Raw genomic sequence first — 25,235 nt, 5'->3', positions numbered from 1 at the left:
TCTGTGCGGAGGAATAGTAGACAAATGAAAAAAAGAGATAAAACGACTTTCGTATCTTATCTTCCTAGGTTTCAGTGACAGTTCTATCTTTTTTATATAAACTTGAAAAAAAGCTGCGAAAATATAACGCTTTGTTCATTATGACTGTCTCGTCGCTATCCTTAGCATCGGCTAGAAGGCTGAAAAGATATCTCAAGAATATCATTAAAACTCAGAAATCGTTTATAAACATTAAGCCGTATTAATAAAGGCACATATCAATAGGCCAGATAAATTCTGCAGGCGCGTCAAAAGAAATCTTTGCACAAGAGAAAAAAAGATTGAAAGCCTCCAAATGCGATCAATACATCCAAATTGTTTGGTTTTACAGCGAGACAGACAAACGATAAGATGGTAATGTTTGAATCTTTCATTTTTAAAATATCATTTCATCATCATCTTTACAGGCAAAAATCATTATTTACTTATCAGAAAGATGGAGCTATAGCATTAAACGTGCTTAAAACCTACTGGCTCTACTTGCCTCATACATTGCTTTGTACAAAATGGACCCTTTCCTCATACATGAATAATTTCCTCTTTTCTTTACTATTTATGATTCTCTGTTTGGTTCATTTCAGTAGTTCTGCGTAATAAGTTATGTCCTCAATTGTCTTATGTAAGACCAAGATGTTCAATTTCAGTTTACAAACAGAATGGTGGCAGGAACAGATCCTTGAGTAAAGCATATACTCGAAAGACAGATAGATCTCGACCATAACTAAAGTAATTTCGATTGCTTCTAAGCATATATTATTTGTTGTTGATTGCAACATTTAGAAGTGGCCTAGCAATGAATTCTATACGCTCTTTAAGGGTAGAGTTTAATTGTGGGTTTCACAGAAAGGCCTAGATAAGAAACGTCACAAAACATATAGTTCAAATTGATTTACGTTTAAGTCACAAAAGAAACTCATTTTCGGATCAGTCTGTTAAGTTTCTTATAAAAGGAATCAATTTTGTAAAAAGTCTAATGAGTTTCTTATAATATGAGAAAATAACCAGACCAGCTGAAAAGCAATTACAGTTGTATGTTTTGCAAGGAAGGTTCTCTTTCTGGAAAAATACCTCTTACATTTACTTTATTTTACAAACTACAATCTAAATAAGCACATAAAATACTCTGGCTCACCAGCTCCTTATTTTTGGCACATAAACCTGAAAAGTAAGCTTCCAATTGAGTTTTTTAGGTGCAGGTTTTTTATTGTAACATCAAAATGCCAGGTTGCAGACACTCTCACGCTGCAGTTAGAAAAAGAGAAGAACAGTCAGCAGCCATGCCCTGTGAAAATCCACACAAAGCAATCGACTTATCGATAACTTTGCTTTTAAAGCAGCGCTAATGAAGATCTTTAATTAACCAAAAACCAGGTCACCCGTCAAACCATCTAAAAGATGTTCACGGAAAGCATTTGTCGTCGAGAAAGCAATTGCACACTAAACATGTTTTCGCACAGTTCTGGAGCCTTTCATGCAGGTATAAGCTCTTTAAATCTAATCAAATAGTAATTAACGGAGTATCGCTTTTGCTAAATGGACTAGTACGTGAATTGAAAACAAGGAGTTGCCTGGAATTTGATTTCCTCAGAGGAAATAGAATAGAGCCATTTTGATTCTAAAGCGCAATATAAAGAAGTAAAAAGGTGTCCAGTACTGTAGGATGGATAAATGTATTGACATAAGACGGATAAATTTATTGTTTTAGATCTATATGAAAAAAGAGATAACTCACTAAAAAACAAAGAATTTTATAATTTTTAAAAGGGAACGACCCCCAAAGCATAATATTAGCTAAAGCCCTAGCTAGAGACCTAGCTACAGCCCTGGGGGTCCACAATAGCAAAGTAAAGGGCATACAGTTTGCCCCCCGTTCCTTCTTTCACCTATAAATCTCATTGGTTAATTTATTCCGAAGAAAACATCTGTTATGTTTATTTGCATAAGTTTTTAATTATGCAAAACAGCAAATCAAATAGTATATGAAATACAAATCAAATAGTATTTGCTTATGCAACACAGCATATCATGAACCTAATCTTTTTTGCTCATGAAATGTAGCTTGATACCTTAATTGATACCAACGGTTTTAATTGATACCTCAAAAGTTAGATTTTATCTTAGTTTGCAATGCATTTTTAAGAAAAAGGCGATAGGTACTTCCAAAAGCCAGCATGATAATAAACTTTTGCTTTGTTTGTAACTTTTCTAGTATAAATTTCGAATTATCAGCGATACTTGTAAAGATGACTACAATAAACTTAACAAATTGCAAAGCACCAAACCTGACTATAATTCACATGCCGCTCGCTACCACCGCAATGTCCAAAGTGGAACATCCATTTCGGGCCTCTTATATATGTTCTATGAAAGTCAAAATGTCACCCGTTATCAGTTGTAGAATCATAACTGATATGAATGATTTTGACTGGAAATTCTGATAATTGTTGCCTTTTGTTATGCTTTGAAAAGCACATGGTTCCTGCGGGTGAATGGATCTAAAGGTTGAAAGATTTAGCGCCATCAATTCAAATCGAGAGAGTCATGACAAATTGTCTGAATTCTAGAAGATGATTTTTGATAATCTTTTGCCCCAGGAAAATTTCTCAGCAAACAGTTCGTTGGTATCTTACTTTCAATCTAGATGATAAGTTGAAAATAAGGCTTCTTTTTTATTTATCACTTATTTATAGAAAAATTGAACTATTACATTTATACATGAGAAAATAAAAGAATAATTCGAAATAATTTATAACCAAAGGTTACCACTAACATCAAAGAAACAAATTTTCTTAATAGCCAAAGTTAAAAATTTAGCACTAAAATTTAATACAATGCTATTTCATGACTGAGTTTGAATTTTTCTCATATAATCTTTAAAAGCAGAGAGTTAAAACACATATTGTTGAAGGGCAGATTGATAAAGAAGCTGAAATTGTTTGACAAACAAATAAATATTCCCAGTAAATAAACAGAGTATTGTCTTCAGGAGGTTTTTGCCATTTTACTGGGATATGAATAGCAATGATTTGCCTGATCAAGTCAATCTAAAAAGCTCTGTTGCTTATGATATCAGAGATTTAACAAGCTATAACAGAATTCTTTCTCAAAAACCAAAAGTATGAAAAAATAATCGAAAATGGATGTTGCGCACGAGAATATTGATCATAATTTGAAATCAACTGAATTATCATATGATAAAAAATAGATAAACTTCATTCGACACAAAAGGTTTTTTGAACGGATGGATATAATGGATTTAGTTGATTGGCTGTTGGTAAGCTCGATTGAAATAATTATCTAAGTATTTGAGAAGCTTTAGTCAAACATCCGAAATCCTAATTAATTTGTCGAGATAAACCTTTCTTAAACGTTTAAGAGCAAAATTAAAATCCAGATTGTGTTATTAAAGATAATAAAATTTCAGATATTATAACGATACGCACATGTCCATGAAAGACATAAACTAGTTTCTGTCTTCTTTAATTCATATCTTACTTATGTTTTTGTTGTTCTTTTTAAAACTGTTAAAATAAAACTTTAATTATAATTTATAAACTAACTTCAGAAAACTATGTTTCTTTTCTAACTTGTTATTTTTGTTTACGTACAGTCTCAAAAATGGAGGCAACACAATTTTATTTTGAATTCATAATAAAATTCCACAGGAAGAAAAGAGCCAATTGTATTAACGGCGTTAAATTATGAAGTCGCATTAACCGTTGGGCTGAAGATCCACTTTTTTAAAGATGAAAACTTTTTGGACATCTTTTTTTAATCATTTTTGAAAAAGAGTATAAAAAAAGAACATACTGAATTTTACTAATTTATTTAGCTATATTTTTTCAATTGTCTATTCAGTAGATACCTTTCTGTTTAATTGCAATGTCTGCATTTTGGATGTGTAAACATGGCCTGCTGGAAATACTTGACACAAAGAAGATGCATATTTCTGTTCAGGAAGTTAAATTCTCTTAATCAATACAACAGCTTCTTGTTATTCACATCAATGTGCACTTTGAACCAAAGGTCATCCTTTCTTTCTTTCCTCGACGTCTGTCACTAGCATTTTAGCATGATTCCGCCCCTCCCAAATTTTTCTTGAAAATTAATAATCAATTATTTTCTGAGAATCGTTGAATTGTCTGTTCTGAGCGGTATATTAATTTGATAAATTATAGTCTGGGAGATGCATTTTAAGTCATTATAGAAGGCTGAAATTCAAAAATTTTCTTCTGCGTCAGACCCAACCATGGTGGGTCCTCCTATGTCACTAAACTTGGTTCTCAGCCCTCCCAGGTTCATTTTCGTGGCGCCGTCTCTCTGTTCTGTCACAAAGACACATTCATCTGAATGTGTCCAGATTGAGATTAGCGAGGTAGCCCATTTTGCAATAACAACCCAATAAATTATTGGAAATTATCAATGAAAAATTTTTTTATTTCTTAGCTGTAACAGTCATCGAAAATAAACAAATTTATTGGAAGTCAATTAAGATACACACACATTGAGTAGAAACGAATAAAGAAATTAATGGTCAACAAAATTAGAACACGTTATCACAATGGTTAAAGCTTTGGCATGTCATCATATCAGATTAGTTATCACTACATGTCACAAAAAGAATTTTTAAATGCTAAAGTGTTTGAAATTACATCACCTTAGCTAATGCCATTCAAGGTTGGTACTGTTGCACAAGGTAGTGACGTAACTGACACAGAAGCTTCAATGTGGCCACAGGAAACCTTTCTGTAATCGCCGTAGGAGAAAACGCGCTTTACATCTTATTGCATGCGAAGAAAACTTCAAAGTGCACAGAAACTGTCTTTCTAGAACGAAGTACAATTAACACCATCTTTATACTCAGGCGCGCAACTACGGGGGGGGGGGGTCCTGGGGGTCCAGACCCCTGCCCTTTTTCTCAAAAGGGGAAAAGTGCCCTTTTTCCTGGAAAATTGCTTGAATATTTTAACTATTACGCTAAAATGGTTGGTCATACAGTAAATGACACACTCCGGAGATGTAATGGACCTCGCAGGAATACAGATAAATGATTTAGTCAAACTTTCACGCACTTGTTGGGTCGAACGTCATCATGTTGCAGTAATAGAGTCTATCTTCAAGCCCCAACTCTACAGCGTGTTTTATGATGCGCTACGCACTGGCTTTGAAGAAGAATGGTTCTGGGACTCAAAAACCAAAATAAAGGCACAAGATTTTGAACGGGATAGAGCCTCTACGACCTCTGGTAAAAAGTTACAAGAATAAAAACCAAGACATTTTTCAAGCCTGTCACATAGTTGACAGGGTCATAGAAGACCTTTGCATGAAACGAGCGAATGCAGAGAAATATTTTCGGACTGGTATTAGCAAGCAGTAAATATGGCACAAAAAGTTGATGTTCAGCTGTTCCGTTCCTTGTCAGTATTACAAATCAGCTGAAGGCAAGACTTGGAGACAGAAACCAGCTGAAGGCAAGGCTCGTGGAACTGTTCAACCTCCTCCAATCTGTAGTGCGAAGCAAAGAATTCAATAATAATATTTTACAGCGCAAAATGTCTTCGGATATGGAAGATGATGGGTTGCTATTCAAAAGTGAGCTGGCGCTGGGAAAAGGAGATGACAGCAGGGTCGCCGAGAGGGGGACAAAGGGGCAAATTGCCCTAGGGCCTCGAGGTCTAGGGAGCCTCACAAAGCAATGAATTCCGTTTTTAAATGGAATTTATTAAAAGTAACAAAATTACAATTAAAAAGTAAAACATCTTAAACGAATTAGTGAATTTAAGCTATTTGCAAGGGTGTGGTGGCAAAATTTTTGCTCGCTTCGCTCGCAAGAGGCATTGTTTTTTCCATTTCCCCCCTCCTTCGGGCCTCCTAAACTTCATCACACCTCACCACAAAATAAACCGTACTCCACAACTTTTCTCTATTGATCAGTTTCCCTTGTCTGGCGTACAATTTTTACAGATTTACTAACTGCTCATATTTTCGGTGTACCTAAACAAATGCCCCGGTGGACCTTTAATGAAGTTTAATTAGTGCCCTTTTTGTGTCTTGGACCCCTGCCCTCTGAAATTTCTGGTTGCGCGCCTGATACTGAATCCTAGCATACTGAATCCTAGATAACGGAATGTGGCAAAAAAAGAAAGTTCTAAAGCTATTAAATAACTTCATATTTAATTTTAGAGGTTAAAAGCTATTTAAACTTTGCTTTCAAATGAGTCAAAACCTTTGCTGATATAAAATTTTAACCTGATTTTGCGCCAGTCAAAAGTAACAGATTTTGTGATAAAGTTAAAGGCTATTTCGCCCTTTAAAACTATGTTAAGGCAACAATTATTGAGTCTTCAACCACTGAAATGATTTATTCTTTAGCATCTTTTGCACAGCACACTAGTGAACAAATCACAACTGACAGGTTGAGGATTTTAGTATTCTTTATCAGTAAAATACAATACTAATTATGGAAGGAAGATGATTACACTGACAACATGTTGGATTCCAGTAAAATACTGGCGTAAGTCTGTGTCTTGTGTGGCCACCAGTGGTAGATACCCATGTTGTCTGAACAAGCAAAGGGATATCCTAGCAAAGGGAAAAATAAAATCACCACCACCGAAGTTTTGAGTGTTGGTGTTGTGAAATAACTCTTTTCACTGAATGAATTGGTATACTTAAGACTGCTAACTCATCACATTTGGAACATATAGTTTCCATTACAGTTTTACTGACAAAATTCTATTGAATAAAGTTTTTTTCGAAGTGAAAATATGCATGGCTTTGAGCATCGGCCAACTTGAAACCAAGCTTTGCCATAGTTGCCGAGCCCTTATTTGGTTTCTTCACTTTTCTAGGTATTTTAGCTTGTCTAGGTGCCTTGCAACCAAATAAAAGCGGTAGAATGTTAAAAAAGTTTATTTTTTATTAAAGTGTCCAAAAAAATTTGAATATCGAAATCCTAGGAGTGCCAAGACAATTTGAGTGCTGAGATAATTCTGAATTTTCTTGTAGACTGAACGGGTTTCACTAGCTAACGATGAATATAGAAGAACCAGCAACAATTTTTGGAGCGACGATGAATAAGCTTTGCAACATTTAACCAACACTGGCACCACCACGGGAGATTGGGGAGAAATCCCATTACTGGTCAGTAGCTTCCATTTTGAAGATCGTCAAAATCCTAATAGGAAATGTTGGGGGAATAGTATTATTTGGCAAAGTACTTCGTGTTTTCATCCCATGGTTCGTGCGAACACTGCATTCCCTACCAGACGTTTCCTGCTGGTAAAATTGCCTTCCCCCTGAAGACTTATTGTGCCATGCACATCTTTATTTTGCCACCTGTTCGAAAACTGACCAGTTTCCTTTCTACTGATGGCTACCAGCGCAGCAAAATCAATTCGAATGTATTTCAGATTCGCATGTATGAATGATTTTTGTGTTGAATGCAGCTTGGAAAAAGCATGCAGACCACAGAACCACATAAACCTTCTAATGATGCAAGTCGAATGCTTGAAATAACGAAATTCCCATCCTGACGCAAATCGAGTGCGGTCTTATAACGGTCAATTCATTGAGGATGAAAAGGTGGGTCGAATTCAATTTGGGAAGGTTACTGAAAGAAAGTACAAATTTTTGCCACAGGCAAGAAAACATGCTATCACAATAGAAGGCTGATTGAAAAACTCAGATAGATAAAAACTCAAAACGAAGAAGAAATTTGAACGTGATTTTTATTCTGAATTAATTTTTAAAATTTCGGCAATTTCAAACATCAACGTTCTTATAAAATTTATTATTTGAAAAAGTGTTCGATACACAAAAAAGGGAAAATATGCTCTTCTCCGCGTTTTGTAGAATATGGACGAATAATGATGCTTGAAATATAGAGATAAGTTCTTTGTTTTGCTGAGGATTCGGAAAATTTGCTGGCGACTAAAGCTTACTTACTGCATTCGAAAAGAAGGGACTCTTTATCGAAGAAAAAACAGTGCAAACCTAATGTAGCGTGAAAATAGATTAGAAAGTGATGTGGTGTGCTAAAAGCGTTGATAAAGAAGATTGGCAGAAATGTAAATGTTTTAGACAAAGTCACTAACTTTGCGGGTGGCAAAAAGCAAATATGTCTTATAAAGACTTTCACTAAATTCTGCTTCAACATTCTCATCACTTCAACACTTTGCTTTTACACTTTCTCTACTTACTTAAACGCCTTGATTTAACTCTATCTTCCATTCATTGAGCCATCTTACTCATCGGGAGAAATTTAAACTTCGTTTGGGTGCGTTTGTTGTATTACCCGAAACGTAGGCAAAGACAGACAAGGCAACGCTGTTAAAAGCAGTTGTTTACACGGGAATATCACGAATATCACGATAGAGTAAACACATTATAGGTCGGAGCTAGTTCGCTCAATTGATCAACAAACTCCTGACATGTTTTGTATTTTCCATTTTGTGGGCGAAGTACCGTGCATTCGTGTAATTATGACCAAATGTCGAAGTACCGTGCTCAAAGCACCTCAAACTGGAGAATTCATTAGCCTCATTTCCTATCCGTACCAATTTGAGATCGATCCCATAAATTTCGCGCGTTTACACGAGACGGGATCAATCCCGAACTGGATCGATCCCAAACTGGAACACTCTCCAAAGTAACTCTAATAAATACGGATAGTGGATCGATCCCGAGCGTTCCCGTGTAAACGGCAGGCGGATTCGTACCAGTTTGGGATAGATCCCGGCCTGAATCGATCAAGACCTACCAAGTCACACGCATTTTGCGTGAGACACACGCAATTCTGTCCTTTCTCACTCTCACACGCATCAAAGCAGAATTCTCGTGCATTTTGCAACAAACTTATTGGTTTCTATAGATTTTTCAATTTTATTCCAAATCCTAGCAAAATCCCTCTTTCCTAACAAGGCATGTTAACACGATAACAGCGACTAGATAACCAGAGGACTAGATAACAGCAAATCCTTTCAGGTTAAGTGATGCTACATTTATTGGCAAGCCTATACAAATAGCAGGTTAGTTTTTTTGCGACTAGGACCCATTGTGAATTGATTGGAAATGTGAAGCATAAAATCCCTTAAGTTAGAGTTTAAATTTAGAAGATTGCAATCTGAGTTGTCAGAGAGGAGGCTTTTTTCTCGAGAATGATATTTGGGGTTGCAGTTACACTACGATGCTCCGCTTGCTTGTACGCCTGCATTCCTTTCTCTGCATTCCTGGTCCACAGTGCTGTGCACTTTTGCAATTATTTGCCCAGCGCAAGCGCACCAGATTAAACTGTTTCATGATTATCTACTGTTATAAATTCTTTCTCAAGAAAAACTGAGTAGAATGGCGAAAAACAAAGCCCCTCAACTGCTGTGCGGTCCCTGCTGAAAAAGGCGTTTCCGAAGAACTAGAGGGCGTCGTAAAAGGAAATTTTCTGGGGCTACACCCTCGGGCCCTACAATTGGTTATGTGGCAGTCAGGATTCGTTCTGGACCAAACATTTTCTCCTCCTTTTAAAAAATCTCACTCATTTTCAAAACCGAAACTTGACAGGTCTGTCGATCCCGTGTAAACAGGTTCTTTATTCTCTCTTCTGTTCTCTGTTCCTTTCTCGTTACCAGATCGCATTATTATTGACTTAATCTTATCGTTTGAACTTAATCTTATCTTGCCAATAATTCTTGCACCAGTTCTTTTAGGCTTTATCAGCTTAGCACCAAAAGTGAATTCAAGCGACTGGCAGGCGCTTTAAATTATCTATACAAATTATCAAAACGGCATGGAGTTGATAATTGCTTTTTCCAATAAACCGTTTTGACTTTTAATAGTTGATAATTGCTTTTTCCAATAACCCGCAGGGCCACCTGCAAACCTTTTGACTTTTAGAAAGCGAGGCGCAGGGTTGCCAGATGGCCTGGGGACGATTATGCCAAAAATATTTCAAATTCAAATTTTGTCAAATTCAAATTTCGGCATGATGACATCGTGATTAAATTTTGCGCATGCGTAGGAAAAGAAATTTGTTCTGTAAATATTGGTATAATAAAACAACAAACAATAATGTTAACCAATAACAACAGTAATAGAGATGGTAACCGATATATTTCACAAATGACAAAGTGGCAAGTCACGTGATTTTAGCTGGATTATAGCATTACATGACTAATAACATATTGTCAAGTCAATACAGGTTACTTAGAGTCGGACGACAGGGCAACCAACATGGCTGAGAAACAGATAACACATTCAATTTGAAAAGAACGGGAAAGCAATGGCAACAACTCTGAAAACATTTGGTTTTCATTTAAAAAATCATTTTTAATTCAAATTTTTGATTCAATACAGCAGCCCCAAACAGAGCAGCCGTAACTCAAATGGGACTCGACAATTCGTCTATACATTTTATTGAAAACGTCAGATGGAAGATATTTCTTAGAATATTTAATAAGTCCAAGGGATCAATTTGTCTTGGTTTTGACAGCATCGATTTGTTTGTCCCATTTTAGTTGACTATCTATCTGAACACCAAAATACTTCGTATTGGTAATTATTTCAGTTTCCTAACCCTTTATTGAAAAAGATGGTAGAGCATCAGACTGGCCTTCGATTCTACAGATATTTTGACCAGAACCTATAATTATAATAAGTGACTGTGTTTTCACAACGTTCAGCGAAAGTTTGTTTGCATGCAGCCAATCCTGTAGCTCCAAAAGATCTAAGTTTAGGTCGATCTGTCGGTCATCAATGCTTTTTAAGGAGAGAGAAATAGCCATCAAAAGTGAAAAACAGAACAAAAAACAGGGGTATCTGAATGCAGCTGCAGGCTTTACCTTATGATAGACCATTCTGCATGCACCTATGGCACAAAACGACATAGTACGCCGAATTTCTGTTAATAAGATCGTGTTCTTCCACTTTCTTATTACAGTCGTGGTAGTATTGTGTCATAACACATTACAATATGACATTTTCAACGTTATTAACAACATTGCAGCATCGGTTAAATTGCCTAAAATATGGAAGCAACTTTCAAGAATTTACTGTTCTGTACCTCAACTTCTTCTTTCATTAGCTCCTTTCATTCTTTCATTTACTTTCATCGAGTCATCCAACATCAAGCACTTTATGTAGACAGGGAATTTAGCATCACCATCTAGCAACCTGACTAACTTAAGTTTTTAAAGTTTAAATCATAAGAGTAAAGGTCACTGATTATTTTAAGCCTTGGGAACATTCTGGCAAATGAGCGAAAGTTACGTTTTCGGAAGCATGAAAAATGCACGGTCAGCAATATTTCGAATTTCGAACTATTCAAATTTAATGATACTATCAGAAAGATCTTGCAAAACTGAGCAAAAGTTATAAAAGAGCAATCTGATCTGGCCTATAGGCAAAAAGTTTTCGCTGTTGAAACTTTTCGTTTTGTCAAACAACTTGCTGTCTCTGAAGTTTTATTATAGTACAGACGCATAGCAGTAGAACTGTGCATGTTACGATAATAGCATGAAGTTTGATACAAGTGCACAATCCGGTATGCTGAGTAAGATTAAATACACATCAAGCTTCAAAAATGCCCCCAAAAGCTATTTTTAAACTGGGGTACTGGTACCCAGTCCTCTTTTAGGCATAAGACAATAACTTTGCAAGTTTACAAAACTGAACCTTTTTTCTGGCGTTATTTGACTTGCTGAATAAAATGAGATGCACAAACAGCTTTAAAAATTCTACAAAATCAATTTTTAGACTACTGTACTTGTACCCAGTCCTAGATTGGATCTTGCACCATAAATTTGTAACTATACAAGTTATACTCGTATAACTTGTATTCGGTATTTGTATAACTCGGAATACATAAACTTTCTACATGTTGTCTCCAATTAAGTCAAGTTGTTTATCAGCATTGACATTTCCTGTTGCAATGTTCTGTCTTTCAAATATTTCAGCAGATCATTTTCATATGAGCAATGATTTTGTTTTTATGAAAATATCTTGGCTTTATACTGTCACTGTTTGATAAAAACGAAGGAAATTGAAAACTAGGACAGCCTCTATCCCAAATACGTACATTAGAAAACTGTTCAATTGCCGTCTTCTTATCGATTCCCTTCTTCTCAATTCTTTCGTCAGTTCGCGTGAGAACCAGCAAAGACATTTGTTAACGTAAAAATATTGCCACAGTCTTCCACTTCAGCTACACCAAAATTAGCAATCTTTTCATATTCCTGTTCCTGAGGTAAAAATGTGGGAGCATTTTGACTTTTGATGATAAAATATATGAGCAAATGAAAACCAAGACAACCTCTATCTACATAAATTGGAAAATGTTTCAATTCACCAGTCTTTTTAGGCATAAAAGGTAACAACTTAAAAACCAACGTGTGAATAAAAGTGTAAAATCCAAAAATTTATAGGGCTTTGATTTGGCATGTCCGTTTCTCGTGGGCGCCCCTCGCAATCCTGCCTCCAGGATCACGGTTGCAAAATAAATATATAGGTAATAAGAATGAAAATTTAATAATCAGTGGATGTCGTACCTTAGTTGTAACTGTGTCTCTAAGTGTAATATTCATGTATTGCTAAAGTTAAAGGCGCACGATGCTTCAAGAAGGGGCTTTGTGTTAATGGCCTAATTTAGATTGGAACAATTGATCCTTGAGGTTAGGCCTTCTAGTAAGAGGTAGAACCGGTTTGGTGCTATTTTGTTGGAGACAAGCATCGGCTGAAATCAAGTGCCAATGTTTAGTAAGGATGGAACCTATATTCATAGTTTTGATGTCGAATGGGACAACAAAAGGTAGAACTTGTGGTTTTGGTGGAGAGGGTTCTACGTTGAGGTAGTGCTGGCCCCCTGTCTTGGTGCCCTGAGGGGTGGTTTCATTGTTGGTCGGGTTTCCTGGGAAGAGGAGCTCGTTTTGGGTGACATATGTCAGTTGATTAAATTCGGTGGTGATACTCTGAGATTCATAACCTCTTATGATTAGGCTTTTTCGAAGTGTTTTGAGGTGTTTATGGAGTTCATTGTTGTCTATAATCAAACGTCTGAAGCGAAGTGCTTGGCTGTAAATAACACTTTTTTTACATGAGAGTGGGTGGAAGGATTTGGCATGTAACAGGGTGCATACATTAGTAGGCTCCACAAAAAAGTGCTTTCCAAAAGTCCACCGTTATTATTAAGATAATTTAAGGTGTCAAGGAAATTGATTTTTTCTCTAGATTGTTGCGCTGCAAATTTGATCGTGCTGTGCACGCTATTGGTACGAACAAGGAATTTAGTGAGGGAAGCTTCATTATATTGCCATATCATGAAAATATCATCGATATATCGTTTTACAGAGTAGAGGTTTCTTCCCCTCGGGGGCTATGGAAAGGATGTTTTGTTCAATAACAGACATAAAAATGTTTGCAAAGTTTGGGGCAAAAGGGGTACCCATGGCATGTGTCTGTAAATATGGCTGTCCATTGAAGGAGAAATAATTTCCTTTTAGTACAAACTCAAACATTTGTTGTAGGTGTGTGGCTGGTAGAGGTAGTCCAGTGGCATAAAAATCAATTAACGCCATTATGTTATGTAAAATGCCCTCATCCTGTGGTATATTGGTAAAGAGGAATTTAACGTCCAGGGTACAAAGAATGATGCCTGGTGGAAAATTCTGTCTCTCTCTAAATTTAATTTGGAGAAAATGATTGGTGTAATTGACGTTTAGAAAACCAACTTCTCAACATTCTTACCTCTCTCTCAGGGGTGGGTGGCTCTTGTCTTGAGGGTACCCTCCCTGATTCTCTTCACCGTGTATTATCGCTGGAGCACTTAACGTCCAGATGTAGTATCAAGGACGGATACAGAAAAATTTGAGTAAGGTGCTGTAGCCGTCTTTGAAAATTTCTCTTAGAAAATTTATCTGACAGTGACAACATGCCTTTAGCGCGCCACAAAACTTTCTTCGTGCAATCCTGGAAAAGAAAAAAATAGGCATTACTTAGAAATGGTGTCGAGAACATAAAAGAACTCAAAATTTGGTTTTTAGCACTTGTTATCTTGTAAATAATGTTTTTGTTTGGCTGTATAAATCCCAACTTTATGGCAACTGTAAAAGGTTGGCAAAAATAGACGCCTATTCGAGTGAACTTTAGGCAAAGCAATTTGGTAAAATTGTTTGCTTATTCCATTTCATTTTACAATATCTATTCCGGACATGTTTCATTTATGTATATAATATGAAGCTGAAAACAAATTAAGATCTTGAAAAGCTGGAAGAACTAGCACAAGATATGAAGAAATGGAAAGAACTTGTTAACGGGATTTATACAGTCGTTAAAGCAGGGAAGAACTTAAGTAATTATGGTTTTCAATGTAAAATAGATTTTATATAAATGAGATGTATTTCAAACAAAAATGTTGAAACAAAAATGAAACTGAAACACAAAATTAAAAGAGAAACAGAATAAAATGACTATTTTACAACATGGTATGGTATATAAAATGAAATTTAAGAAAAAGAAAAGAAAATGGAATTGAAGCTTCATATTCGCCAGAAGCTGTTTTTGAAAATTTTCACGGATGATGCCAATTTGGCCTTCCTTTCGAGACATTTCTTTAAGCTGTGGAAAGCATTCCGCTCCTCGGGGCTTTGTCAGATTGTATTAGATCTTTTTAAGATCTTTGTACACTTGAAATTGTGCAGTGCTTCAGTCCTCCTATTTCAGCTTCATCAAAAATTACAATCTTTTCTTACGTATTCTCTTCCTTGTGATCTCTGGATTTTGATTCCATGTTTTATGTGGCTTACTAAAAGTAGAATAAAACAAACGATGGTCATGTGAAAAACCTGAGAATGAAATACAATATAATAAATATAATAGAATAAAAACAGGAGAAAAGGAAACGTAAGAATGTAAAACATATAAATATTTGTATGGACGTAACCATAAACACAAATAGGTATACGGCACAAAACGTTACTTCTCTCTTTTTTCATTAAACAGCGATTCGGCAAGGTTCCAGCCTAAACTCTTTCTGAATCTTTTATTATCATAGTATATCTCCAATTCTTAAGTCATTTGATGTCTGGGGTACGAATGATTGGCTAAAATTGGACACTTATAACTTACTGACGCAATCGAAACTGAACTGGGTTATTATTCTTTAAATTGATTAAGAAATATAAACATTTCCAATATCGCGCACGTTTAAGTAATTTAGATAACGGAGGATGTGCTAGAAAGGCATTCCAAATGCTAATGGTCGATGCTGTTGCGGGGATTAACAACAGCTTCTTCTCTCTCTATTCTATTAAATCTAAGACTACTCGGCATTTTTAATCAACAATACTCAACAGTCTAATTATGCAGGAATCAGAAAAAAACTAAAACCTTTGTGCCTTAAAACAGGATATAAGTTTATCTTCTTATTATAAAAGTATATTATATACGAAGCAACTTTGGAAAAATACATGCCAGTGCATAGAATTCACAAATAGAAATTGGAAGGTATACAAGACACCCTAAGATCTGGAGGTCTTTGTGTCTTTTGCAAATCAAGCAGTATACTTATTGCAGTGGATGAAATCATTTTTCTTTTAATGTGTCCAGCATTCTATCAGTATTTTCTAATTTCCTTTTGACTTATTGAATAGATTAGATATTTTAGATCAATTTGATGAGTTTTACAGATAAAAAAGCTGTTTGATCTAAAATGATTTAAGTGTAAAAATTTGATGCTTGAATATTTTGTCTTAAATTAGTTTCTAAAACAGCAAATAATATTTCATCTTAAAGCAATAGTAATACCTTTTTTGTTTGGTTAAATTTTAATGGTATTTTGGTACTTAAATTAAATCAGAGCAAAGCAGAGCAGATCAGAGCTGCAGAGCAGAGAAGATGTATAAAAAAAATATAGACATTTTTTGGTTGGTGACATTAGGGGAAGGCTTAGGAGCCGATAACAAAACCCTAACAATGGAAACTAATATGGAAGGAGTTTGGAAGCTAGGGAGATAAGATAGGAAGAGCATAAAGATGGGGTTTTTTTCTTTTAATAATTTAAAATTTTAAACTACAACAAAGCTACTCAAATACATGCCACTCACAATAGGAAAGGACACAAGGTCACCTAGTCTCCAATATGAGTGACATTTACAATTTTCAATTACATCTAAATATAAACACAGTAAAGGGAGAGAGGTAAAAGAAACTAAATCAGGAAAAGTAAGGTACCTCTAGAAAAATTTAAACACATTTTTTACATAATTTATATGTTTCAGAGGAAAAAATTGCATAGTCTTTGATACCATCTTCTGTCATACATAGACTCCCATCCAAGTTCCTCATATATTTTTTGCCTGCTGGTCCCTTTCCAGGCACCTGTGACAGCCAGAGCTGCCATATACTGAGCTTGCTCGATGGGTTAAGATGGGTTAAGATGGGTTATAAGAGCCTGGGAAGCAAAAAGAGGGTAGAGCATTCAAAAGTTTACAAGATTACACAATCTGGAGAGGAAGTGACAGAGTTTTTGAATTTGGCAAAGAGACTTGGACAGGGTGAGCGATACACTGGAGCAAAACAGCCAGGAAATCTCACAGGTTAGGTATTTTTAGTTAATTTTGCATTGTTGGCACCTAAATTACAAAGCTAAACTAAATCAAAGTGCTCCAAATTTAAAAAAAAAATGGCTGACTGGGCATTCTTTTATTACTCTGAATTATGTTTATGTTTATGAAATTTAAGTTTTTTCAAGCAAGATGAATTTTCACTGCCTGTTTCAATGATTGTAAAATGTATTTCTATGATTGACCGGTGTTGAATTTTGACACATTATTTCAATAAAGTACAACATCAAAGTTCAAAGTCTAGATGGTATTCCTTAATTCTTATGAAGCCAGAGTCCATGCTCTGTTTGTTGATCCTTTTAATCAAAATGCATGGCTTGAACCCTTCCCATTATAACATTCTAGGGAAAACCTTTGGTGCCAAAGATATATTATTAAAATTCAGCAGAGATACACAAACTCTGCCATTCCTGGTGCAATTCAAATATTAAAATTAGATTATTGGATTATTTTGGCAAGTGAGGTTTTGAATAAAAATGTATAGATTGAGAGTAAAAAGAAGATATTAGCAGTTTTGATCAATTTTACTGATGAAAAGGCCAAGGGATTGAGAAACCAACAGACACATCAAAAGGAATGTAGAAATTATTCATTTGTTAGGTTTGGTGATTGGGTTGAATTTTCTTGGTTGTTGTATGACCAGATAATTTCCAAACTGCAAGAATTCCTATCATAGCCTTTTCCAAGGGAAATAAGCTGTGAGGGCAAACCTTTGTTTATATTAAGAGGAGGACTGGGGCTGCAGGGAGCAATTGTCTCCCACCCCTACTTAGAATGTTAAAAGGACCTGATTCCTATACTTCTTTGTAGAGTTTATTCAAAAAAATGTTAGAATTTAATCTTTGGAGCAGGTTTACCTGCAGAAAGGCTTTGGATTATAGGTAACATAACAGAAGAAAGTGGTCATCTGGATCGATATGGATGAGGCCTAAAATAATATATAATTTTTAATGAACTTTTGAATAACAATAAAGCAACATTGTTTGTTTTTCTGCCAAAGAACATAGGATAATTGTTGAGGCATGTTTTGAATGAGAAGAGGGGACCATAGAAACTATAAATAGAATCAATAGAACTACTTTTGTTGGACAATGGGTATCACGCATTGAGGAATATGAACTTGACAGGTATGCTTCTATACAAACGTTTGCACAGCGGCCTCATTCTACCTCAGCGTTGTAGCACGATGGGCGTTGAAACGCTGCCATTTGAAATAGAAAAAAATGTTTGGAGCTACAACTCCGTTTCATCTTGCTCAGATAAGGGATTTGCAAAACGATGAACAAAGAAAGAAAAAATTGTTATTGATAACAAACAAACCGAAGTGATCTGTTCGAGTTCTAGAACTGCACATGCTTCCCGCAAATACGTTGGGTGACTGTATTTGTTTCCAGGCCAGGTGTCAAAATGGCAGCTGCAAGGAGGAGGAAAGGAAGCGGAAGTAAAAATCCCTCAATCGTATCGAGTTCCAAGGACGACGTTGTTGTGGCAGAAGATGAGCTGAGCGCCATTAATGCAATGGCTTACCATATACACAGTCGCAGCAGTATTTGCAAAAGAACGACAATAATCATAATTTGCTCAGTATGTTTTGGTCTGGCGTTAACATTCGGTATCCTATATGGGTTTGCTGCTACTTCGATGTCAACCGGCCTAAGCGCCAGCCAGCTAAGCGGAGGTAACGTACAATGCCTACCAAAAGTTCTGGAACACTGACATCAATTTCCAAGGTCAAAATAAATCATCCCCTCTCCCCTACAGAACAATGTTGGTTTACTATCAAACGGGTTAGGATTTTAGGAAGCACTTTCTTTTGCGCTTCTTTTATGATATTTCTCTAAATCATCAACATTGTTTTAGGGGGAAGGGGCGGAAGTAGTAATTTTTTTTCATGAAAGGAATGAAAGATATCAAATGCAGCGTAAATTACTGGGTGTTCCAAGTACTTTTGGCAGGCATTGTTAAACTTGCAGGATAAAGTAAGGTTATAACGAGATATGCTTAATTATCATGGCTAATTAATTACTCAGGGCCTTTGAAGCATGCTAACAACAATCCCGGACAAAATTATTGAGACAAAGTGCAATTTCTGCAATTTTCTACTTTATGTCGCCCCTATTAATTCGAATCCCCCCTTTTCCCCCGAATCAATGTTGGATTTGTAGTTCTTTATCATTTCTCCTTCAAAATCATGCATTCATCTTTGAATTTGGGGAGGGGGAAGTTATTTTTTAAAGGAAAGTGAAAATATAAACTTTCCTTGAAAAGTCTCAACGATTTTTGTCCGGGATTGTAGGGGGCGATTGCCCCAGCAACCCTGATTATCTTCTTTTGTTAAAGACAATAGATCTTTCCACGAATAAGGTTTCTCTGCGGTTGTCCCCCCGTAACGTCAATTTGTTCTCGTAAAATCAGGCACAGTCTTTCACAAGCACTGTCCTCGCAAACATATCAAATAATTATCAATAGTCCAAATCATCACACGCGATCCATAAATAACAATACGTATCCTACAAAAATCATAGTTCATGTCGACAAGATCTTTTACAAGCATCTTGCCACATTAATAAATCGTTGAGAAACTAAACTTACATAACATCAAATCTTAACCTTATCGCTCTTAACCATAACTCCAATTAACTCTGTAAAATAACACGCCCGAAATATAACGTAAACAGGAACTTATTGAAATACTACATAGTAACGTATTTACATAATAATAGTGAATACTAAAGATATTATCCCAAAACTAATTAGATAAATCGAATAATGATACTAAAATCCAAAAAGAATAACTAATGAATCTAAAGGTGCAATTAGAAACAAGTGGAATAAAAAACAATCGATCGTGCGAAAATTGACGCGAATTTTCAATGCCAGCAAAACATTTTTTACCAAAAAACATTCAAAATAAGCACAGGAGAAAACAAAAAGTAGCAAAAAATGTTTTCACGTGGGATTAGCCTTTTGCTTTTCTCGTTTATTTAGTAGGGATGTTGTGGCAAGACATCTCGCCCATGCAAAGCAGAAAATGTGAATATTAGCAGAAAGCTCCTAAAATCAGACGCAAATCTGACTTTTCCGTTGAACTTTGGAAGCAATGAAACCTTTGGTAAACAATTTATTGGATGGAAGGTGTTGCATATGGAAGAAAGATGAAACATACATTGAACGGAGAATTCGACTACAAAAATATGAAAGTTTATACATCAATGACCCTCCACCAGATTCTGGTGCTATTGTTCGGTTAATTAACGAGTTAACCATAAGCAAGAAGGCAGAAAGTAACAACAAATCATATAGATGAAATTTACACAAATGATAAGGGCCATGTTGCCGCTCGCAGTGGTTCAAAAGAAAAGAAAAAGGTGGAAGAAAACAGGAGCAATCTGCCCGGACTGCAAAATACATAGGCTTTGAGCCAAAATCGAGTTACAATACTTGTTTACCTCTTAGCCACACGATGCGTTTGATGAAATAAAGTCGAAACAAGGCGAAGTGGGGGCTGATTTTCAAAAAGTTAAAAATGTAAAAGTTGTAGAGGAGACATTGTTTCACAGGGAAGAAAATGAAAATCATGAGAAAGTTTGAGATTTTCATGTCAGTGCAGATTCTTCGGATGGTAAAATGAGGTCAGCAAGACAGCGAATAAGGCAACCTGTAAACGTATTTCTTCCCCGTCATTTAAGTATGCACAAATTCTGTGATAGCCAGTTCAAATGAAATTTTTCTACTTTAAGCAGAGCACGTAATCCAGAATGAATTCAAATTTGTGTAGTTAAATGGTGGTTGGTAGCTTTTTTAATCAATGTAAGCAAAAGTACTAGAAGTACAACCTTCTTCATATTTCGTTCCATTGTGTGGCGATAACGATCACGTGACATTTAAAGAGTTTCAAAGGTGCTTAGAGGGTTAGGGTAATGGTCCTGTCTGTTGGAGCTATTTCGGATTTAAATAAAACTGGATTCAGGCAGCAGCTATGAGCTTTGCTGAATTTGTTACCCACAATTCGTATTACATGTTAACGATTCAACATATTATATGTACAACATATTAACCAATATCCTCTCATTTTTATACTCTTGTGTCCTATCTCTGAAAATAAAAGAAGAAAGAAACAGGATGAAATTTTCTGAAATATTCATAAGTCATTATTCCAAAGAATAAGTTTCATTATTTACATGGAACTGTTAAATAACAATTTTTTGTTTTATCTGGCTTTGTTTTGTTATATTTATCAACCACAGGTCCTACATCATTTCGCGTCTTAGAAGTTAGCCAGCCCCCAATGAAGTGTCCATAAACTTAGTTATGCCTCAAAAAACATAATCATATTATAAAATATTTGGGAAGGTATGGCATTGTTGCATAGCAACACAAATGTAGCTATCTTTCTATTGTTCTGCCATCTCAGTACAGGCCTAATCAAGACCTTTTTCATTTTTGTAGGTGATTTGACAAAGGTTTGCTGCAGAGGACGTCAAAAGTAAGATTGCGAATTGTTTAAATATCTAATATTTGTTCGTGGGTTGAATTTTTCGGCTTGTGGCTAAAAGAAATATGTTTTATCCCGTTAGTTAATAGGACCGCGTATCAATATCCAATTCGAGCGCCTGATTTCTAGGGGTATTTTACCATTAAATATTTTTTTAAAATAAAGGAGAAAATGTTATCAAAAACAAATTTGTAGACATTTTAAACAACATTGTCTAGTGGAAACTATTTTTCTGTTGTTACATCGTCCCTTTGTACCTATAAGCTAAGTTCTTTGCCATGAAGCTGTTTCAGTTAGAATAAGAATAGGAAAAATCACCAAGACTCGTTACATGATTTTACCAGTGTGGGGTGATTATACCTGGTGAAAATATAACTAGCGCAATGTTAAGTCTTCTTCAATTGCTTAAAACACATTTTTTATTTGCCCCTGTTCTCCCCGTACATCACATAACCCAATCCTTAATTGTATCCATTTTCCTAGAAAAAACATCTACCTAAACCACCATTGATCTAGAATCATTTGTATCGTCTCCTTCAAACAGTTTTCTTTGCGTTGAGAGATCTCATATCAAATTTTTCTAACGATGACAACCTTCCCATCCTCGCCCTTGCTTACTTCCACGTTCGTATACATGCATTCACAGGTCCCTTTTTTTCAATAAAATGGGCAAAGTTTATTTTCTTATACCCTGAGTCCGAGTAATTAAGGTTAAAAAGAACTGTGCTCAATACGATCTGTTCAACTTATGCATTTTACCACAATCTTGTGTTTTTCTTTCTATCTTTTAATAAATTGATGCCTCTGCTCCTAATATTAATCTGCATTAAATAACACTGCATTTTGTTTAAGATCAGCCATAGTACATTTCCTTTCAGAACTTTTTCGCCATGGTCCTATTCCTGTGAGAATAATCAGTGTGTCAAGAGACCTGGACTTCCGCAAACAAGAAGCCAATTGCTCAGTTCGTGCAAACTAACTTGCGGTAATTCCGGTGGGATTTGGCCCAAACCCCGTGGCACGACCCGCATTGCAAACACAACGGTGCCCATTATACCAAGCAAAATCAAACTGAACCAAGTATCTTGCACTGGTGGCAGCTGTGGGATCGATGTCACGACGATGGTTAAACAGGCATTTTCTCTCTTTTTTAATTTAACAGTCGACTCGTGCTTTACCCCATCCACCGAAGTTGATGTGTCGATATGTCAGAAAGAGCCACAAACAAACAGCGTTGAAATAAAAATCACTCTCAAAGCTCAGGACATTAAGCTCACACTTTCCACTTCAGAGGCTTATAACCTTACTATCAATACTTCTGGGGGGCTTGTCACTGTTAATATCGCTGCTGACACTTTTTACGGCGCCCGCCACGCTTTAGAGACAGTGAGTCAGCTGATCAGTTACGATATGCTAAGCGATTCACTTCAAATTGTTTCCAGTGTCGATATCAAAGACAGTCCTGCCTTTCCATATAGAGGAGTTATGTTGGACACGAGTCGAAACTTTTTCTCTGTCAAAAGCATTCTCAAATTATTAGATGCCATGTCGTACAATAAACTGAACACTTTCCACTGGCACATAACTGACACGCACAGTTTTCCTATTGTTATTGAAAAGCTTCCAAACATGTCGTATTACGGTGCATATTCAGAGCGTGAAAGGTACACTGTAGAAGATGTTAAAAAGATAGTCAGTCACGCAGCAGTGCGCGGGATTCGTGTTGTACCCGAGTTCGATCAGCCCGCGCACGCTGGTAACGGCTGGCAATGGGGGGAGGATGCTGGTTTTGGAAAGATGGCATTTTGCGTTAACCAACGGCCATGGACGTCATATTGCGTGGAACCCCCGTGTGGCCAGCTAAACCCCCTTAACGACAAACTTTATGACGTCCTTGGTACAATTTATGATGATTATATCCAGAGGTTCAAACCAGATATTTTTCACTTTGGAGGCGATGAGGTAAATGTTAATTGCTGGAATACGTCGAAAGAAATAGTGGACTGGATGCAAAAGCAGGGGAAAAATAGAACTGAGAAGGACTTCTTAGATTTGTGGAGCAATTTTTTGGTGAAAGCGACAAATGCATTCAACTCAAAGACGAAGGAAGAAATACCGTTGGTTGTCTGGTCAAGCAAAATGACCGAGGAAGCACACCTGACAAAGTACTTGAACAACCGCACATACATTGTACACTTGTGGAACGTTGCCACTGACAAATCGATACCAAATATCCTGAATAATGGCTTCAGAGTAATATTAAGCAACTATGACCACACCTATCTGGACTGTGGGTTTGGTTCATGGGTTGCTAATGGCAACAACTGGTGCTCGCCCTACAAGCAGTGGCAGCTCCAATATAATCTGAATCCAAAAGCGTTTGTGGCCTATTTCAATTTGACGCAAGAAAAAGTAAACCTTATCTTAGGTGGGGAGACAAACATGTGGTCAGAACAGGTATTATGATGTATTTCTGTCCATTATATTTTATCCTTCATTATTATTTCATATGTTCCTACACAAATCATTGCTGCTCCTTTCGCAGCTAGACTAAAATTATCGTTAATTAATCAAGGAAAAATCAAGAGGTTGGGAGCCTTTTAGGTTGTCACATTTGAGGAGCTAATATAAGATAGAAAAAGAATGATTTTGGACGCCCTTAAAATTGCTGCAATGCAAGATAACAGTTGTCCCATTAATTATGTTTTCGGTTGGTATACCATGCTTCTCTAAGTTGCCACTCCAAATTTCACGCTTAATGCGATTATCGGGCAACATTGTATTTAGTGTAGGTAATAGCACAATACAAATGGGGTATTAAAACTGTGCCATTGTCGTGAACTGAATAAAGATACAATTTCATACAAGAAGTTGCAGTATTTGCTGCTAAGTTTACCTTGGATTATGCTTTTGTTCATTGTGAAATCGTCCTGCAACTAGAAACCGTCACCATCACGTGTCATGAATCGTCACATTTGTTTGTCTGTTAACTTCAGGTTGACGAAAATTCATTGGAAATGAAGGTTTGGCCTCGATCAGCGGCCCTTGCGGAGCGAATGTGGACCAACCCAACAGAGGACTGGAGAGCTGCGGAGCAACGATTGATGCATCACAGGCAACTTCTTGTCGACAGAGGAATCCAAGCGGATGCTCTGAAGCCATTGTGGTGCTACCAGAACTCAGGCAGATGCATTGCATAAAGCAGGGCCTAAAATCAATCGGACAGTGTTTAGATCTGTTATATTGTTTGATGAAAGCATCGAGAACAGAGCAAAGTTTTGTGGGAAAATCATTTGTAGTACGAGGGCAATGGTAACACTTAAGTTTTGGAAAATATTTGGAAAAAGGTGAGTTAAAAGACACCTCACTACTGAGAAAAAACCTTTCCATTTTCAATAGCGTTTTTGTAAAGCCGTTTTTTCTTTTAATACTTGTTTTCATCCAGAAAAAAGCTTCTGTTAACAAAACTAATTCATTTACAACGAATTAAGAGATTTCTAGAACAAAGCAGTTCCAATTTTGCTCTGTTTTCACAAATTAGTTATATATCTTCCTGATAGAGTATCTATATTTTTCGACACTTTTCAAATGACGAAATTCCCTCTTGTTTGGTCTGGCACCGAACTGGACATCATTAAAAACATTTTGTTCATTCACATTTTATATTTACAAAGAGAAACTCTAGCCATTGTAAATAAATTTTGTTCACATATAGCGTGTATTGAAGCAATGCTTATGTCGTTTGTTGAAATTACTGTTGCTTAGGTAGACATCTAGCTTTGTAAGTCAGAGTCTGTCAGAATGGCCTAAAGTTGATTTGAAATTCTCTCCTCTCTCTTTAACGTCTCTAACTTTAATATCAGTTTTAAAATATAATCCAGTTTTTCCATGCCTGTTTCGACAATTCTTACGTCTTTTGGGAGATCGTTGTGTATTCTAACTCTTTGCATTCACGTAATTTTTTGTCTGCAACAGCCTATTTAAGCCATTGCAATCTCTTTTTGGTTGAGACAAATATCCTTTACGTAGAACTAATATAATATATTTCCTAGAGGGCAGTCATAGTCCCACGCCCAATTCGTGGTTCGGTTTGA

General features: G+C 36.2%; 1 protein-coding gene and 1 long non-coding RNA gene across 5 annotated transcripts; one reads left to right on the top strand and one right to left on the bottom strand.

The window, feature by feature from the left end:
* Positions 1-1,909: 1,909 nt before the first annotated feature.
* Positions 1,910-24,175, bottom strand: LOC135682585 (uncharacterized). Of its 4 annotated transcripts, XR_016144734.1 has the most exons (5): positions 17,967-18,098; positions 13,771-14,827; positions 12,107-12,269; positions 4,697-4,865; positions 1,910-2,400 (listed from the first exon to the last, which is right to left on the bottom strand). It is a non-coding gene; the product is annotated as an uncharacterized LOC135682585 (long non-coding RNA). The 4 variants fall into 4 exon arrangements; XR_016144733.1 differs by lacking the exon at positions 1,910-2,400 and having other exon boundaries at positions 3,266-4,865; XR_016144732.1 differs by lacking the exons at positions 1,910-2,400; positions 4,697-4,865; positions 17,967-18,098 and adding an exon at positions 24,038-24,175 and having other exon boundaries at positions 6,370-12,269; positions 13,771-13,992; positions 14,775-14,827.
* LOC135682581 (chitooligosaccharidolytic beta-N-acetylglucosaminidase) lies at positions 18,054-24,957 on the top strand. The gene is made up of 4 exons (XM_065197542.2): positions 18,054-18,324; positions 21,096-21,132; positions 22,020-23,598; positions 24,138-24,957. Exons 1-4 carry the CDS (start codon positions 18,054-18,056, stop codon positions 24,339-24,341), a joined length of 2,091 nt encoding a protein of 696 aa, XP_065053614.2. The 3' UTR covers positions 24,342-24,957.
* The last annotated feature ends 278 nt before the right edge of the window (positions 24,958-25,235 follow it).

The sequence above is a fragment of the Rhopilema esculentum genome, chromosome 16 (genome assembly GCF_057945365.1).
Source record: "Rhopilema esculentum isolate cy_ngs chromosome 16, ASM5794536v1, whole genome shotgun sequence".
Lineage (NCBI taxonomy): Eukaryota > Metazoa > Cnidaria > Scyphozoa > Rhizostomeae > Rhizostomatidae > Rhopilema > Rhopilema esculentum.
Note: the sequence above shows the minus strand (reverse complement) of the source record. Positions and strands in the feature narration are given on the sequence as shown.

Excerpts from the sequence above, each read along its gene's own strand:
- LOC135682581 (XM_065197542.2), top strand. The coding sequence starts at position 18,054 with ATGGCAGCTGCAAGGAGGAGGAAAGGAAGCGGAAGTAAAAATCCCTCA. Across the intron at positions 18,325-21,095 it reads CGCCAGCCAGCTAAGCGGAG|GTGATTTGACAAAGGTTTGC; the intron begins GTAACGTACAAT and ends TCATTTTTGTAG. Across the intron at positions 23,599-24,137 it reads CAAACATGTGGTCAGAACAG|GTTGACGAAAATTCATTGGA; the intron begins GTATTATGATGT and ends TGTTAACTTCAG.